This window comes from Ornithodoros turicata, chromosome 7, assembly GCF_037126465.1.
Source record: "Ornithodoros turicata isolate Travis chromosome 7, ASM3712646v1, whole genome shotgun sequence".
NCBI classification, from domain to species: Eukaryota; Metazoa; Arthropoda; class Arachnida; order Ixodida; family Argasidae; genus Ornithodoros; species Ornithodoros turicata.
In genome coordinates this window covers 29,518,636-29,536,970 of record NC_088207.1, presented here as the reverse complement: position 1 = coordinate 29,536,970, position 18,335 = coordinate 29,518,636, and the positions used below count along the sequence as shown (strand labels likewise).

At 46.3% G+C, this 18,335-nt stretch overlaps 4 protein-coding genes across 4 annotated transcripts in view; 1 reads left to right on the top strand and 3 right to left on the bottom strand.

The window, feature by feature from the left end:
* LOC135400765 (cell adhesion molecule Dscam1-like) overlaps window positions 1-3,553 on the bottom strand; it is a 30,751-nt gene extending 27,198 nt beyond the window's left edge. Inside the window, exon 1 of the mRNA XM_064632674.1 lies at window positions 3,420-3,553. Coding sequence (XP_064488744.1) covers window positions 3,420-3,552 — 133 coding nt within the window. The 5' untranslated portion in view covers window position 3,553. The remainder of the gene's footprint in view (window positions 1-3,419) is intronic.
* LOC135400766 (glutamate receptor ionotropic, NMDA 2B-like) overlaps window positions 1-18,335 on the top strand; it is a 30,908-nt gene that overhangs the window by 2,272 nt on the left and 10,301 nt on the right. The gene's annotated exons all lie outside the window — the stretch shown is intronic.
* Window positions 1,750-2,986, bottom strand: LOC135400768 (cell adhesion molecule Dscam1-like). Its single transcript, XM_064632677.1, has 3 exons — window positions 2,716-2,986; window positions 2,488-2,604; window positions 1,750-1,925 (listed from the first exon to the last, which is right to left on the bottom strand). Exons 1-3 carry the CDS (start codon window positions 2,954-2,956, stop codon window positions 1,768-1,770), a joined length of 516 nt encoding a protein of 171 aa, XP_064488747.1. The 5' UTR covers window positions 2,957-2,986; the 3' UTR covers window positions 1,750-1,767.
* Window positions 9,532-11,557, bottom strand: LOC135400770 (neurotrimin-like). The gene is made up of 3 exons (XM_064632680.1): window positions 11,284-11,557; window positions 11,077-11,193; window positions 9,532-9,710 (listed from the first exon to the last, which is right to left on the bottom strand). The coding sequence occupies exons 1-3, from the start codon at window positions 11,492-11,494 to the stop codon at window positions 9,568-9,570; spliced, it is 471 nt and encodes a 156-aa protein (XP_064488750.1). The 5' UTR covers window positions 11,495-11,557; the 3' UTR covers window positions 9,532-9,567.

Here is an 18,335-nt window from a genome sequence, read left to right as displayed (position 1 = left end):
GTCCACTTGAAGATCGTATTGCTCGATACCTTCAATAGCGAACATGCGGCACTGACTCTAGAACCCTCCAGAATATCAGAGGGAAACGAAAAGGGCTGCACTTTGAGGCAAGCGTGGGTACCTAGAGCGAGAGAGAGTGATAGAGTTCATTTCCACACAGTGAGAAGTAACTACCAAAGTAAGTGGAGTATATGTATAAAGGCATGAGAAACCTCGCTGTGTGCGACTACGTAACAGGCAAGTCAATGCGTGAGGGGACTTCGTTTTTTTTCTTGTTTCCGTACGTCGCACCAACGACGGGGAAACTATAGTTGACGGAGGCTACACTCTTGAAAATGAACTTCACCGCATAGCACGCTCCAAGACAACCATCATATCGAATGATATCGTTATCTGCCCTGATTTGTTGAGAACGGTAGGCGTACGCCTTTTTTGTGGCAATTATGAGCAGCATAAGTGTCACACGAAAAAGATGTACGCCTCTCTTTTTCAACAAATCAGGGAAGACAACGATATCATTCGATATGATGGTTTGCTAGGAGCGTGCTATGCGGTGAAGTTCATTTTTAAGAGTGTGCACTTGAGCGTCACAGTGAATCCTGGAATAAAATCCGCCAGCTGAAATCACTCGGCAGACATCTTAGATGCGTTACTATCGCTCTATTATTATACGTGTCGAAGTGAGCAAAATAAAATGCCTGCCTCGGCGAGAGGTTCAAGGCACTTTTGCTTCACGCCCTTTCCTCTTTACAGGAAGGTTATTGAGTCTCTCACGCATTGAATCCCCAGGATACGAGCGTCTGGCATAAGTAGGAGCAAAGAACTGAGCTCACCTAGAGAGAAAACCAAAGCGAGGACTACTTTCCATCCATGTACTGTGGCCATGGTTACAATGCTTTCCACTTGTAATCTACAGTACCAGTGGTAGTAGCTTCACCGTGTGGACTTGTATAGTAGAGCACAACACTTGCGGTGCAGCTTCGTACGCGTGATGTAGGGAACCATAGAAAATACGAAGCATGAAACACTAACGCCATCACGCGATTAAGTAGTGAACTTGAGTTCCTCTGCGAGAACGAGGCTATATGCTTCTCGGTTATGCGTTGTTTTTGCGTTTCTGTGAGCGAATACTCGGCGTAAGTGTGAGTGTGCACCCGATGTTCACCCATCAGCATCGGGAATATTGGTCTGTAAACAGCAAAACCGTACAAGAGGTAGGTATCACGCAGGTAGGGGGAATGGACTGGTACCTTGGGCGATATTCAAGTCACTTGTTCATCTGCGTAAAATTACCGCGACATGATTTCTTCAGTCACAGATTTTAGGAGAAAGTGCTTAAAACATGGCCACTTTGAAAGCATATTTCATCGTCTGAATCATCGCGCGTCTGAAAGTGCGTGCTGGCAACAAGCAGGTGGAGCTTTGTGCCTCACATCAGTTCATTACGGATATTCATTCAACGCGTAGAATTCTTATCTGCCGTGCTCGTATCCCTCGATCGCTTTACGGAGACCACCTTGCAAGAACTTCTTTAGGATACGTGACCGACTGCATTCGTAACGTGGGCAATTAAAACGTTGCTAAAGAGAAGCACGTCGTCACAGTACACACAACCTGCTGCGAGAACGCTGAAGAAAATCTCCAAAGAAAACGCCGACGGGGCGTGGACTCCACCAGGATGGCTTCCACGTCGGTAAATCTGTAGCGTTTCTTCTACTATAGGCATGTTACATGGGGACTGACGGTAGAAAAGCTCGTACACATGAGTTACTGAGTTATACTGAGCTTACCATAAATGATGACTTTGAAAGGTTTAATGAGCCCTTTCCCTACACCGTTATCTGCGTGGCAGGTGTATGTGCCACCGTTGTGCTTGGAAGCCTTAGAGATAATAAGAGATCCTGTTGCACCGAAGCTGTCCGTTCCTGGAATAGACAGGGAACTTGAGCTTGCACACAAGGATGCGAGAAATCTGACAGACTCGCTTCTCGTTACCAATGCATTAGGTTAAGAATGGGTCACTGGTACTTTTTAAGAATCATACATCCCCATTTTTAAGAATCATGGGAAAAGGGTCGACTTCCGTGTCTAAACTAGCAGACGACGCATGCTATGGGTACTGGAGGTGGATGTGTCTGGCTTTAGAAACATCTTCAGAAAGCGATAAAGCGCGACTGTCAGAACTTGACTAATAGACTGTGTTTTTCTCTGTGTGCACATAAACTAATTTACCGACGGTAAGCACGCACGTGATGTAACATTGAGTATAACGGCTGCAAGAAGCAAAACCTGGCATTGTAGTCCTGAAGGGAATAGTTATCCCTTTCGCAACAGCCACCCATATTGCTTCTGAAGCGACTGGGAAACCAATTATAAACAAGCAACGATAACAAAGCACATTGCCTATCGAACCTGTGACGCGCTTGACACGGAAGCGAGGACACTGACGTCATTTTCGCACGAAATTACCGATGACCTATTGCTTACCTTCCTTCTTAATCTTTATTTCTGGCTTTGGATAGCCCTTGGCTTCGCATGGCTGAGTGACATTGTCGCCTTCTTTTACAGATATGTCCAGTGGTTCCTGTTCCCATTTTGGTGGGACTGCAGAGGGAGAGGAAAGGAGATGGAATTAGGTATTTTATTTCCTTCAGTTTTAATGTACTTGCGTCGTATTTACTGACTTGGAATCAATCGTGTCATGAGCAACCTCACCCAGTACGTTGAGCGCATCTCCATATGAGCTCCTACTGCGTCCGTACGTCGCCAGACAGGTGTAGTTTCCAGCATCCGTTTCTTGTAGAGGTCCCAATATAAGAGCAGACAGTTGGGGAAGCGTTCCGAATTTGACCCTTGCGTTCTCACGCAAGGGTTTACCGTTTCTCAGCCAACGGTATTGAACATTTTGCAGTGATGTCGTCGTAGTACAGGCAACTGTAACCGTCTTGCCTTCCATAGCGTCCGTTGGAAAATGAAAAGGCTGGAGACCGAATTCTACAAAAGACAGCACAAGTAGATCGCCGATAAAATGCACTCAGACGCGCACAGAGCAATACGGAACAAGGGATAAATTGAAGGATCCTTACCTTCTGCAGTAGATGAATGTGGCTGCAGAAGAGACATGATGATACCCACATTGAGCATGTGAGACTTCAAAAACCGAAACATGATGTTGCACAGCTCAGTCGTCGCTAGGACTCTGTTGTATTCCTTTGTATTCACGTCTAATAGATGCCCGTATACTCGACGCCGATGTGCCCTATTTACTCGCAAAATGTTGATTTCTGGCGCCATCTATCGTAGAACGTAGGAAAATTACAATATAAGGCGCATTTGTTGCAGTAACGAGTGTCGTGCCGCAAGGCGGAGCCACTGAATGTGTTGTCGGATTTGCTGGCCATACTGAGGTTAACGCTCACCGTACACATTGACGTGAAAGGTCTTCGCGAGAGCTTCCCCGAAACCGTTGGATGCAGTGCAACTATATGGACCGGCATCTTTCCTGGTTGCCCTCGAAATGTTGACCACGGCGACGCCTCTTGATGTTAGCATACTGGTACTAACTGTAAGTTAATGCAACGCACTTGATAAGTTGTTCCCCCTGATTGGTGTACAAGTGTAGAAGGATACGCGAAGGTTTCTGCGTACCATCTGTCTTGCTGATGGTAATCTCCGGCAGGGGGTTTCCCGTTGCCTTGCATGTGAGTGACACATTACCGCCTTCCGAAACTATCGTTTCATCGGGTACTTCGCGCCATTGAGGAGGAGCTGTGAATAACAGGCAATATATTAGTGTCCTTATTGAAATCGAGCAGCTGTTCAAATTTGACATTTGTCGACGCCAAGCGGACGGTTTCGTAGTCCCCCTTTCGTTTTACATATTTAATTATTCTCTGTTGACGAAACTCTTCTATAGGTTATGGTACACTTTTTAGTTTACCTCCGCAACCTTAAGAAAATATGACCTGCACTGCACCACTCCCATTATTAGCCTTTTGAGTTGCCTGTATCCCCACCTTATCACATGAGGAGCATGGTGGACTATGGTACAGTTGTTACTGCCCTAAAAAGAAAATCGATTGCCAAGTGCGAATGCAAAAATTGTCCCAATTAAAGGGTACAATTCTACCCTACCCTGGAAAGTCAGGAGAAAAGGAACGAAAATAGGGGAAGGGATCGCAGTGGTTGTCTTTAATTGGTTCCACAAATCAGCAAGGTTCTGGCAGTACACTATTGCCGGTAGTAGTAATGCTCCAATGCTAAGCGCATGTTTAATTTAGTGCTGTCTTTCCCTTGTCTGCCTAGTTGCTGTAATTCCTACTCGTAACTTGTCAAAAATATTTGCAGCACGTATTATGTTTGTGGAGTCTCTACTCACCATGTACCGTCAGCGTTGCTGTGTACGCACTGGAGCGGCTTCTCGATGTGGCTGTGCAAGTGTAGTTGCCGGTGTCTTTGGCTTGACTGGGATCGATGGTCAGCATTGAAAAGTACATGTCACTTTTTACTGAGACGCGAGTATCTGTTTCGTCCAAGGCTTTGCCGTTTCTAGTCCACTTGAACCCGGTATTGCTTGATACCTTCAGCAGCGAACATGTGGCAGTTACTCTGGAACCTTCCACAATATCAGACGGGAAATAGAAGGGCTGCACTTTGAGGCATACGTGAGGACCTAGGGAAAGACCAGTGTCAAAGTGCGGTCAAGTAGATCAAAGGAAGTTAAGTATATAAAGACACAAAATTAAAATGAGAAAACTCGCTGTGTGCAGTTACATAACAGGGAAGTCAATGCGTGAAAAGACATATATTTTTTTTTCTTTTTTTTTTTTCGGATGTCGTTTCAACGACGTGGAATCCTGTTAACGGAGGTCTCTTGCGCGTACCAGTAAAATCTGGAATGAACTCCGCTTAGGGAAATCACTCGGCGGACATCTTTGATGCGTTATTGTCGCTGTGTTAGATGTCGAAAGGAGAAAAAATAATACGACCTGTCTCCGCGACAGACTGCAGGACGTTTTCGCCCCACGCGCCCTATCCGCTTCCAAGGAAGACCATTTCGTCTCTCACGCATTGAATCCCCAGGCGTGCGATCGTGTTGCTTAGGGAATAACAGGACTCACCAAGCGAGAGAAGTAAAGTGAGGACTACTATCCATCCATGTACTATGACCATGGTAATAGTACTTCGTTCCGCACTTGTAATCTATATAGTTCAGTGGTTGAGGCTTCCCCGTGAGGCCTTGTATGGTGGAGCACAACACTTGGAGTCGAGCTTCGTGCACTTTATGTAGAGAACCATACAAAATACGAAATCGTGGAACGCTAACGCCATCACGCGACTAAGCAGTGTACTGCGAGTGTACTGTGAGAACGAGGCTATGTGCTTCTATATACATTGCGCATTCTGTATGCCTGGCAGTGCGCGAATGGTCGCTGTAAATGTGAATGCGTACCCGATGTTGACCCATCGGCGTCGCGAATGTTTTTCCATATAGAGAGTACAACGTTGTAAAAGGTAGGTACTACGATGTTGGGAACAAATTGACGTGCCTTGACCAATATCAAAGTCATTCGCTCACCTCTGTAAAATTGGAATAATATGACTTCTTCAGTCATACTGGTCTTAAGAAAAGATGTTCAGATGGATCTCACCGTAAATGACAATGTTGACCGTTTTGGATATAGGTTCGGTCACACCATTCGCCGCAGTGCACTCGTATAAGCCAGCGTCTTCTTTACTTGCACTTGTGAACCTCAGTATTCTCACACCTCTGTCATGTGGGTGAACCAACTTGCCTGGAATAACATGGATATATTACATATTTTCACAACGTACGTGGCGTATTTTTATGTCTTTGTGTGTGTGTGTGTGTGTGTGTGAAAATATGGATGAATATGAAAATATACGTTGAGATCGGCCCTTTCAGATGCATTGGGACCAAAAACTACCGCAAAGAGTATAGAGTACTGCCAAAAATGTGAATTACATTTTTGGCAGTTCACGCCAACGGTCTCCTGGCGTTCCTACATAACCTATGTAGGGACGCCAGTAGAACGTTGACATCATTGCATTGTACACTTCTTTGGCCGTTGTCTAGTTTGGGGAGAGCGCTTTTTGTTTCTTTCATCTGTGTTGGCGCACACTTCTGAGCTGCGGACCAACTGGCCCAGCTTCAACCTGAATGCGTGACACAATTTTGCGTGCAAAAATGGAAACCGATCTGAAAACGAAGGGTGGCGATTTCAGCCAGTTATCGTACTCGTACAGTGATCGTACACCACGTCCAGCAAGACGTCTCGAAAACACAAATACAAGGCCCAGTGTACTAAGGCTAGGTGCCTTATATCTGCGGGAGGCTAACTCTTCAATATGCAGCACTGAAAGAGCTGCTGTGATGACCGACCCACTCTACGAAATTGCCATCAATGTGTATTCGTACCGTTGCTCTTGAAGCGCCACGTGACGACTGGCAGTGGCTTCCCTGTAGCCTCGCACACTACGCTAGTATTTTCTCCCAGAGCGAGTCGCTGATCGTCGGGAACACTAATCCACTTGGGTGGAACTGAAAGAAAATACGATAATTTTCACGCATGCTTATCCATCCAGAAGTTTTATCGGAATGCAATCATCGATATTGTTGCAAAACCGTCCACATACCGAGTATATTCAGACTCTCACTGTGACTATCCACTTTGCCATTCATGGTCGCAGAACAGGTGTAGTTGCCACTGTCGCCTTCGTGCACTGGGCCGATCACTAGTGTTGAGAACAATTGATGCTTCACGATTGTGACTTTGGCATTTTCCGTGAGTTCTTTGCCGTTTTTAAGCCACCTGAAGCTCGCTTCAGCCGTCCTATCGTCCATCGTGCATATGGCAGTGACGGTGTTCCCTTCCACCACATGTTCCGGAAAGCTGAATGGCTGAACCCGTAGCCTTCCTAGGAGTAAATATTTCACGATCTCTAGGGCAAACACACAAGCTCTTCGTGGCGTTTCATTTCAGGTAAAAAGCTATTGGTCCTTACCTTGAGCTTCGGATATAAGAAGCGCAACGATAACAGTGTGGAGAACAGCACTGTGTCTTCGCTTGCTGGCAGTACCGTCCATGTTGCGGAAGAAACAGATTTCCGGAAAAACAGGCATTCACGAACACTAACCATTGAACAAGATGGCGATTCCCGTGGTTGAATTAAGCTGGGATATAGGGAATACTGCACAAGTGGCGCCATCTATGTTTGTACGATGCATTCTGTGTCCGGCGGAAACTTGCAGATTCGGTTGAAGGTTTTGACAATGAAACTGGAGAGCTCCTCGCCGTGTGGACTTAAATGTTTTACTTACCAAAAACGGTTATCCTAAAATATTTTACGAGTGCCTTTCCTACTCCGTTTTCTGCGCTGCAGGTGTACTTTCCAGCGTGTTGCTTTGACGCCTTTTGTATCACCAGTGACCCGGAGGAGCCGACGATGTCGGCATCTAGAAGAAGGCAGAAGCAGTATTTGATGTGTAAGGACGCGCCGTTGTATGATGTTTTGTCAGAAATGTACACTACTTTCAAAAGGCCTTACCTTTTTTGATAGTAATGATAGGCTTTGGTTGGCCCTTGGCTTGGCACGTGAGTGTTATGTTATCTCCATCTTTAACCGAAGCATCATTCGGTTCCGTCTTCCATTTCGGCGGTGCTGCAAGTTCGGGAATAAAGGGCAACGGGGTAAGATATATATATATATATATATATATATATATATATATATATACACACATTCTCTAACGCTAGGAGATGCGCTGGCGTTAAATCTGCATCAAAAATCTTGAGAAGCAACCGCTGCAGGACGCCATCGAGTCCCGTCGTCAACATCTTATGTAGGTGCGCTACGAAATGGCACATTCCGCGTGCAGGTTTCACCAGCACGTTATTAGTCTGGGGTTAGAACTCATACTGTATAGAAATAACACCAGTGAGTATCCCTTTCCAATTGCGCTGTTCACGTCATGTAGCGGGAATCTGGTATCGACCTCTAGCGTGCATGATGGGAAACTGAAATCTGCTAGCTCACTGGTAGCTGATATTTGCCAGAAGACGCGTTTGCAGTAAAATATGAATTGTAGTTGTATACCGAAGCTGAGTGTAGTTGAAGTTCAAAGTAACTCTCTCGATAACGCGGACGGTATCACTTCAAGAATGCACCTTCTGTGTGAGTTTGAAGTGTGACGATGTGCGACGTTTAACCTCTCGGTATGAGTAAACGCTGCGCTTTGTAAAAACAAATACATGGTCCAATGTTCATAAACACGGTGGAAAGCTCGTGGTCGATCGAGCCATAGATTAGAAATGAGCTCCTACACGACTAAAGTATTCGTTTCCGTGAGACGATGCGGATAGGTCAGGTATCCAAGTTTTTAGTCACGATTTCCTTCTCTTTTTTTTAAATCAGTTCTAAAATTTGCTGCTACTGATTACCTATTTTGATTATCAAATGCAAGAACCCTATCACCTACCGTTACAGATGCATCCGTGATTCTGAACAATATTTTCGATTTTTTTTTAAATTTTGTCACGCCAAACAAGGCAGATATGCAACCAGTTCTAGCTAATCTGACAACATCCTAACACGTCCTACAAACACGATGTGACTCAGCATAACCATACAGACTAATTAATTAACAATAATTTGTCGCACATATAGACTCGTCTCACCTTGAACCTGAAGGAGGTCTGTATGCGAGCTTCTGCTTCTTCCATACGTTCCTACGCAGGTATAGTTTCCCGCGTCGGTTTCCTCCAGAGGTCCAAGTATGAGGGCGGATAATTGGGGCAGTATGAGAAACTTGACTCTGTCACTTTCACGTAGGGGGTTGCCTTTCTTAAGCCAGCGATACTCTACATTTTGTAGCGCATTCGTCGTTGTGCACGTTACAGTGACGGTTTCCCCTTCAAGAGTATGAGCCGGAAAGTGAAAAGGCTGAAGCCGGAATTCTAAAATAGCAGATACCGAAAACAGGTGAATGAAGCGTCCTCGGTTACCGTGACACACATCAAGTAGGAAAATAGGAAAATCCATGTTAGGAATCGCCTTACCTGTTTTTGCAGCGAACGCCAAAGTGAACGCGAGTGTTACGGTGATGAACTGCTGTGGATACGATGTTACGTCCAGAGGCATAATACTATGCTGCAGAAAAACATCCACCATACTGTAATAATGATGGCGATGTATTCGCTGATGTCTGCTTTGTTCATTAGTGTAGGACGCGTCAGAGTCGCCCTCTGTCGTGGGGCGGCGAACACTACAGTTATTGGTGAACGGGCGAAAATTCCACCTGGTTGCACTTGCATAATTTGTGTATAAGTTGTTGTCCGTTTCATAGCTGTTGATTTCGTTGGTCATTGTGCTGCACAATATAATCATGACATTTTTTCAAATACTCCCTGGCGATGAAACTCCCACTCATCATCATTGAAATAAAGCTTTTTTTTTTTAACATGGTGTTATTGTGTCGTGCGGTCGCTGTTTGCGATTCGGTCCTGTCAATTAACTGCAGCGTGAATGGGCACCATGTTCTCACGTTTACATACCGTACACAAGTACGTTGACAGTTTTCGAGATCGGTTGAGAGAGACCATTGTCCGCTTTGCAGTTGTACCGCCCAGAGTCACCCTTCGTCACTTTTTCAATGCGTAGGGTTGGACCACTTCGCATGTCTGTTGACCCTGCAAGAGTGATTGTTTGGTTTAGCCCTTTTGTATTTGAGGCCCTGAAAGATACAAACGGAACAAATATGGTATGTATCGCATGGTCATCCACGCGTGGGGACCATGCTCGAGCAGGCGTGATGCACTCCAAGATATATGTGGACCCAGTTGTCGCAGCAATGCATCTAGTCCCCAAAAGGACTTCAATTGGTCCTTTTCTCTCTTAGGGTGTAGGAAAAGTAATCCTAGCTGGATTTTATGTAACCTCCTCGTGTATAGGTGTGGGAGAACCAGCCAGTATCAGCTGCAGTGGCAAAAAGTTACAGATCTGATCATCGACACGCTCTAAGGCACGTAAACAGTGCATTTATTGTTGTCTCATAAGTTACCTTGTTTCGTGCTGTGGTTATCATAACTGCGTATAGTATTCAGCAGTGTTTTAATCACTTGGCGCCCCTTAACTGCCCAGAAGTAGATACGCCTATCCGTGAATCTGAAACGCTCCACCTTGCGCACCCAACTGGGACTCTTTTGTTCAGGAAATGGCGTGGCATAACGTACTGGCACGCGCTGGAGGCTGATCGCATCACATTGTCATCATATATTAAAGCGTGTACGTGAAATCACGTCTACGTGCGGTGGGGGGCTCTATTTATTTTGACAGGAAAAGTCAGCCAGAAAGGACGGCTTGCCATTCCTTGTTAAATAATTGCGTGCGGGTTATAACGAGAACCACTTAGAGAAAGGAAGGAGATATATTAATCAATAGTGGCGTATAGTCAGTGACAACTTATGTCCTACAATTAGGACCGCCTACTCATCCGTGGAAGGCTCCTGTGATTGGCTACCAGCCTTTGCACGACGCCCCCGCTTCGCGATGTAGTGCAGGCCTCCCGTGGCTCTCTCTCCCTCAGACCCGACTTGGCTGCGCCGCACTACATTCGCGCACGCGGAGCGATTCTTTTGTGGGGGCGGGGTCAATGTATGACTTATGTTGTCACTGACTATATGTCGTATGACGTGAAGTTGATGACGATGACGATTGAAGTTTTTACGGCGTCTACAGCCCTACAAAAATCGGCGAAAGACAAGGAACTGGATGAAAAGTAAAAGGATTACGATGCAAAAGAGATGCAGTTAGCAAGGCCTGACTTCAAAGTCACTGCGAAAGCGTAAAAACGCGTACTGAATCACAAGTCGTTCATGTAGCCTCACAAAGGGCACGGGTTACCTTGCAATAGGGCTGGGGAAGATGGTAAGAGGTATGTCGAAAATTCAGGAAGGTGATGTTGATGCTGAAGTTGACACGAAGACGAACAACATCAACGACAACTGTGCCCGGAACCACAAAAACATTTAGCAAAGAACGCACGTACAAACTTACCTTCTTTCTCCCACGTGACCGTCGGCCTGGGCACGCCAGTCGCTTCGCACGACAATGTAACGTTGTCATATTCCTTGAGTGAGACGTCGGTGGGTTCCCGAACCCATTTTACTGGAACTGAAGATGGCGTTTTAACACGCTAGTGTACACGACTCCACACAAGCACACACAATGTTCGTCGGGAAAGCTTTCACCGAACAAACTCACCCAATACTCGCAACGTATCAGTGTAGGAATCGCTTTGAGCCCCTTGTGACGCCATGCAGGTGTAATTCCCACTGTCGCTTTCTTCGAGTGGGCCGAGTATGAGGTTTGAAAGCTCCGGGAAAGTGCGAATCTTCGATTTTGGAGTCTGCAGAATTTCTTCTCCGTCTTTGAGCCATCGAAACCGTACGTTCGACAGCCCAGTAACGGACATACATGGGACTGTCACCGTTTCTCCGGCCACTACTTTCTTCGGGAAGTTGAAATGCTGGATGCGGAACGCGTCTGCGGCAAAGAAGCTACGGTTATTTATCGAATAACACTGGAGCACTAAGCCTATAGCTTACTTGTCCGAAATTTTAAGGGCACTTCTAAGCACATGTCCTGCAGAAGGCATATAACAGACGTGAGTTGGTCATACCTGATCTCATGTGATATGCAGGCAGGAGCAACAACAGGACTAGGAGTTGTGTGTTAGAGCACATCGTTGCAATGAAAGCCGACCAGCATTCACCGTTGTCTCCGATACATACTCTGAGGCTGTGCGGTTTTCCAACCACGGGAACGCTTGCGCCATCTCGTAGTTGCGTTGCGCATCTCGTGGTAGTGAAGCAATGCTGGCCCCTTCACCCAGAAGGTTCAGTGCGTGTCAAACACTGAATGTGTTTAAATAATGGGAACAACGTCTGCAGTGGACCAGGACGTGAATCACTTTGTTGGGGTTGACGAGCGCCCCGTTTTCAGCGCACAGGTAGACTCCAATGTACTCACAGTTGCTGAAAGCATTAGTGATATCCAGGCGTCGCTACTGTCGGTGCTCCTCCACAGGCTGCCATCCGGCAATGTGCTCCATGTTTGAGGAAGAATAGGTAATACGTGATGGACAACGTATTCCTGCCTGGAGCTCTTACATTTGGATTTCACGGTTCTGCTGAACTCATAACGTGCACGTCAGTGGACATAGTTCTTGTATGATGTCTGCTAAACATTCCAAACACAATGTATATTGGAAGGGACAGCTCGAGGTCACTTTAACCCCCCCCCCCCTCCGATCCCCACTCCTTCCTGTTGTCCTCTCTCCATTTGTACACGTCTGTACGCCGCTTATAGCCACAGTTGCTTCGCGACGCCAACACATAATCAAACAAACAAACACCTCCTATGAGAAAATGTCGCACCTGGTATGAGATCAAAGGACAATCTCATTGAGCTTATATTCTCAACTCGTCAAGTATCGAGATCTGTTCGCGCCGCTCGCCTGCCAGTCTGGACCCCTGGTACACTGGACTGGTACACGGGAGAGCGATGCCATTAAAGTGGGACTCCGCAACAAGACCACCACAAAGGTTGTGGTACATCCGTAACCTTTGGAACGTCAGGGACATGTGTACTAAATATCTCGTTCCAGAACTGCGCAGATTTTATTCAAACGAATTTATTACGAAGCGAGCGCTTCACCTCTCTGAAGCGAGAGGGCGCTGAAAGCAACACACTGCTGACATCATGCGGCAAAGGGGAATGCAGGTTTCGAAGCGTACATGGAAACACGACAACTCTGGGTGACGTCGCGGTATCCACCTCCGGACGAACCGCCGTAGTATGGAGCTCTGTTTCTGCTCTTCGCGTTTCGGTTTCGGTTTGCTATTGTCATCATTTACGAATTAATTACTCGCGCAAAATGAATGCGAATGTTGTATTCCATATCGAGGGGATGGTTCGTTTTTGGTATGATGCTCACCTAATTTTTTTCCAGTCCTTGCGAAGTCTACCTTTAAAGAAGCAACCTATAGAGGCAGCCAACTTTGTTTCTGTTTTTGGACGGTATGAAATGTTTGGCGCCCGAAAACCGTTTTCAGACAGTCAGTGCAACCGTAGCGAACTCTCAACGCCTACAACCCCCTCCCCCCACTTCGCTTATTTAAAATCTAAACACTTTTCGGACGAAAAAAAAAGATAAGAAAAAAAAAGCCAAGTACATTGTCGGTTGATGTCGAAGATAGTGGTATCGATTTCGTACGAAATACGAAATATTTTATATGAAAAGGCTGTCTCCATACAAGTTTCAATTGGGACTGCGAGGTTAAACCTGCGCTGCAGTCCTTAATGCGAAACAACATAATACGCATGCAATTAACTGTGAAGATTGGATATGCGTTGTAAAAAACGTGTGTTTCCGGATAAACGTTGGTGTGTTTCCGGATGCGACGGTCCCTTTTAATTTAAATCGATTTTCATACTGTGAATTTTCGAACTATAGTGCGACATGACATATTTTATCTATTTTGCTGTTATTTCGTGTGTACCGCTAAGGCTGCGTTTACTAAAGCTAAAGTCGTCCGTAAAGTGCTACTACGGACGCAATTCCATGTCTTCAGAGTCCTTTAATCCTAAGTCATTTAGTCCTAATTTATGTCATTGCAGTCTGCGTCTCTCTCATTGTAAAGCGGCGCACTATATTTCTCCCTGTCACAGTCAGGTGGCATAAGATTAATTTGTAGTTTTGCATACCATGACGTCACAATGCGCGCAATTTGTAGTCCGTCTGGCAACATTCCTTTTGCCCAAGGCCCTCTCGCTACAGCTGCTGGCGGTCTTCCAATACGGGGCGGAGCGCGGGGAATAACGTGAACGTGCGCCCGCTGTTGCAGGGAGACACACGCCAGAGCTCCCTGCGCTTGGAGAATCCGAAACTATAGAGTTTTGCGAGCGCTTTGGAAGATATCCACTACTGACGGTATTTGTATTTTTGTGATTTATAATACGGAATAAAATAAATAAATATTTTACAGCGACAGAGCTCTATATGCGGAGATAAAGCATCGGATAGCGTGCGTGCGGCCTGTGTCCCACAGATACCGCGGCGCGGTGAGTCACGGAAGAAGCGCGCTGCGAAGGTGGCGTGATGCGACGTTTGGCATCACGTGAGGTGTGGTGATGCAGGTGGCGAGAGTGGAAAGCACAACACGATAGGTCTTCGGCAGGATGGCACCGCCGAGGAAGGGTCTCAGTGAAGGTTCTTGTCTTGCGTACTTACAATACGAACTCGTTCAGAAGAGATTGTAAAGATTTGTGAAAATCTGAAAAGGGTTCGAGTTCGTGTGCACTTGTAAGAGGTAATTTCGAAATCATTATATGTTAAGAACTCCCAAACACATAGAAATAATCCTGTTAAAGTCTGCAAACAATGCGTAGCTGAAGGTTGTGACGGAGGTCACCACGCACACCACACGTGGAACAGAGACTGGATGCGCCGACACCGAGGAGATGTTTGAAAGCCGGTGTAAAAGCCACATTGAGTCTCATGCGGTGGAAGACAGTGGTAAGGGAACGTGGCATTCGGCGGGGGAGAGTTATGGGCAATGTGGGGTCAACGGAGTAAAGCAGAGAGTGGGTGGTGATGCAAAGGTTGCACAGCTACTGGAAATTTGCCTTATCTTTTAGCTTGTTTTCAAATAACATCTTAACGTGTTCATCACTACCGCTGGTTTAATTGTGCCCTCTTTTTGCGGGTTACCTATCCAAGAGAAATCCAGGAGTTTCGTGCTAATCTCCTTCTGTGTTCCCTGTTCCAATGGTTCCAGTTCACCTGCAGTTTCCGCTGTGGCCTTGTTTGAATATGTCGTTCGCGACGTGTCAGGAAATGTGCTCACGTATGCTATGTCATTTTCGGGAATTTCTTTTGCCATTAGTTAGCCACTTGAACTTGTTATTCCATCTTGTTGTTCCATCTGTAACAAGAGCGCGAATCACTGTTACCTTATTGCCTTCTATTATTCTTGCAGGGAAGGTGAACGACTGATGGAACCAGGTGTGAACAACGACAGCTGAATACCTGACCACTTCGTTGAAGGCAAAGGCAATAAAATGAAACGCACCAGCCGCATGGCCGAGTGGGCTAAGGCGTCCGCTCCTTGGTGGTAGCCAAGGTCGTGCTGAAGACTGGGTGGTGGTGGGTTCGAATCCTACCGCCGGCTGCGCTATCTGCGGTTTTCCCTGGGTTTTCCGAAGACTTTCCAGACGAATGGCAGCACAGTTCCCCCTAAAGTCGGCCCAGGACGCATACTAATCCCCCCTGGCCCTCACTCCTTCCTGTTGTCTTCTCTCCGTCTGTCCACATCTGCACGCCGCTCATATCCGCAGTTGCTTCGCGGTGCTAACACCCAATAAAAAAAATGAAACGCGTGTATCGGCAACTCAAGCAGGAAAAGATGTATCCTAAGTAGTCTAGAGCCAGGGCGTCGTCCTCATCCAATTCTTCTCGTCCTGGTTATTATCATTTGCAATCAGTATCCTCTTCACCACGCAAGTCGTCTGCCCACTGATGTTAGGCTAACTTCGGTAAGCCCCGAATGGCTGCATCTTTTTAATGGGACCTACAGCACCAGCAAAGTCGACTCCACTGTAGATCTACTGCTCACCGCGGTTGATCTGCAGAAAATGACTACGATTTGGAACGTTGTTTTGAAAATAAAGATATCAAAAATCAAAACATAACCTGTTCTTTTCTTGAGCAGTTCTTTTTGTCGGCTCTTGCAACAGTTTTATTACTTTTGGCCAATGTATCTTTTCTTTGTTTTCGTTTTTTTTTTCCTCTCTCGTTCTTGTTAGTCTTGCAGTATGGCTATTCACAACCACGTTCCATTCCTTTCTTCTTCACTCCCTTCACAACCCTTTACTTTCCCTCTTTAATAAAGTTGCCATTTTCTGGCACAGAGCTCTGGCAATACAGAGTGCTCCCAAAAGATTTTTCAGCTCGCGTTTCAAGCTTGCAGCTGAACGCCTGGCAGGAAGCAGCGACTTGCAAAGCGACTTATCTGCAAATTTAGCACGGTACGGAGATGTCGAGTGTTTAAAATGCAGGCTGCAATTGTGAAGGGGCGAAGCTCGTCGGTCCCTTACATACATTTATGGACTCTGATACGAGATTCAAGACTCGTATAGAATATGTTTTTGTTCGACGCCTTGTTCGATAACGGCACAAATATGTATACAACGCAAGAGCGTACCTTCCCATAACAATGAGCATGTATGGCTAGTACTAGAGGCTGTAATGATTGTAGGTGAGTCAATAACTTGTTTACTAAAACAGGACACGGAACTTGTGGCGATGTGTGTCTGTGGATACATCGCGTTGCACCTATATGTCCGCAGTCCATGTCCGTGTACAGGGTGTTGGCGGTGTTGACCCTTCCAATAACGCGACAAGATGGAAGCTAGGCTACAAAAATAAGTACTGGTTGATTGAACTGATGACTGTTAGCTGAGTCACCAAAAAGGTGAGCTCGTCCACCTTAAACGGGCACTAAAGCGCAAAATTTTTTTCCTCGCGGAAAGGGGCAATAAAAAGGTATGCGAGACGCACTTTTTTTAAATGCACTGTGATACCTTGCCGACGGTGAACGTTTTCAAAAATATTGTTGTCGTAAAAAAGTAAATGCATATTGGCTCCAAACCAACTGAATACTCACTGTACTCTCGTCCTGATGCCCCGCCCTGCGATGTCCTGGCAACAATGGCGACACGTCATTTTGACGTCGCGCGTCATCAGCCATTTAGAATACTGGACGCTTATACATTAATTTTGTTGTAATATCGAGAAGTGAGGTCAATTCTAGACATATTCCCATTTATCAAATCCAAGATAGCCAGTTCAAACCGTACCAAAAACCATCAATATTCTATTTCACATGCGCAGTAAATTTTCAGTGCTGTATTGCTCCGCGAAGTTACCGCCTTGTTCCCGCAACCGATTCCCTCGCGAGCTGCAGCTTGTCTTAGTGGAGTCCGTCATTGGCTAGGAGAGCGAAGCCTCCCCCACCTCCAGCGCCTAGAATTCGGTTTTGCTATACGTTGGAACATGGTGACGTGACCCGGTTCCAAGGATAAGGAGAGACTCACGCGTATTATGCTCTTTGAATGGCATTGTTTCGTGTTAGATAGAGTCACTAAATAAGCTTCGCTTCAGAGTATCGACACTGAGGTCCAAGGGAGAGCAGGAGCGCCGTCTTGTTTCCGCACCACACCGGTATTATCCCCATTTGAGGATCAAAGACGGCTAACGTAATGCTCGCTGTGGGATAGAGAAGCGTGCATGATTGTTGGACGATCATTCATGTATTGTCCACCAGAACGTCCCGAAGATGTCCAGGTGAGCTCAAGACCGTCAACTGCTGTTTGTAAACTAGAGGAACATTTCACCCGCCCTCGATAGATGGCATCGTGCGCTAAAGTGCGCGTGGGTAGCATGCCGCGGAAACAAGATGGCGCATGCTCGCTCTTGGAACTCAGTAGAGAGTTTTAGTACTTCGTACGCTCTCGCCTTTGCGTGCGTAAGGGATAGCGTTGATGGTTCTGCGCACGCCCATCACAGAAAAAAAGCTTCGCGCAGTGTGTAGAGCCACCAACGCTACCCCTAACGTACGCAAAGGCGATAGCGTACGATGTACTAAAACTCTCTAGTGTCGATACTCTGAAGCGTAGCTTATTTAGTGACTCTAGTGTTAGAGACGCTCGCTAGAAGCAGAAGAATTGAATATTTGGATCACGTGAGCTACGTTCTTTCATTGAGCATAGTAGTTGGAGAATGTTCGTCGACTTGTTTTGTGCTCCTTTAAATGTGCCGTTACCTTGACACCAACACACAAACGAGAGAGTCGTCCGTTGTGTCGTTTGTGATTTGCGACCAATGGAACCTGCAGTTTACGCTTTCCTTTCCCTTCTCCTTCTCAAGAAGGCCGACAATGCGGAGCGCGCATTCATTGGTCTCCGCAAACGAATTGTCCAATCATGGCGGGAGATTCTTTGGGGAGACCGATCGGAGGCCTCTCCGCATTTTCGGGCTTCTTGAGAAGGCGAGGGAAAGCGTGCGTTGCGGTTTGTTTCGCTGCTGTATCAGGAACACCGCGACGGGTCAATCCCGTTCCTTCTGTCTTGGTATCAACGTAATGGAATATTTTCATGCCGCAAGGGGAAATTTTTTCCTGTACCTTTAACGGTTAGCCCAGCAGAGTGACAGCAAAGAACTGACGGCAGCCCGAAAACAACCGGTCAAGAAT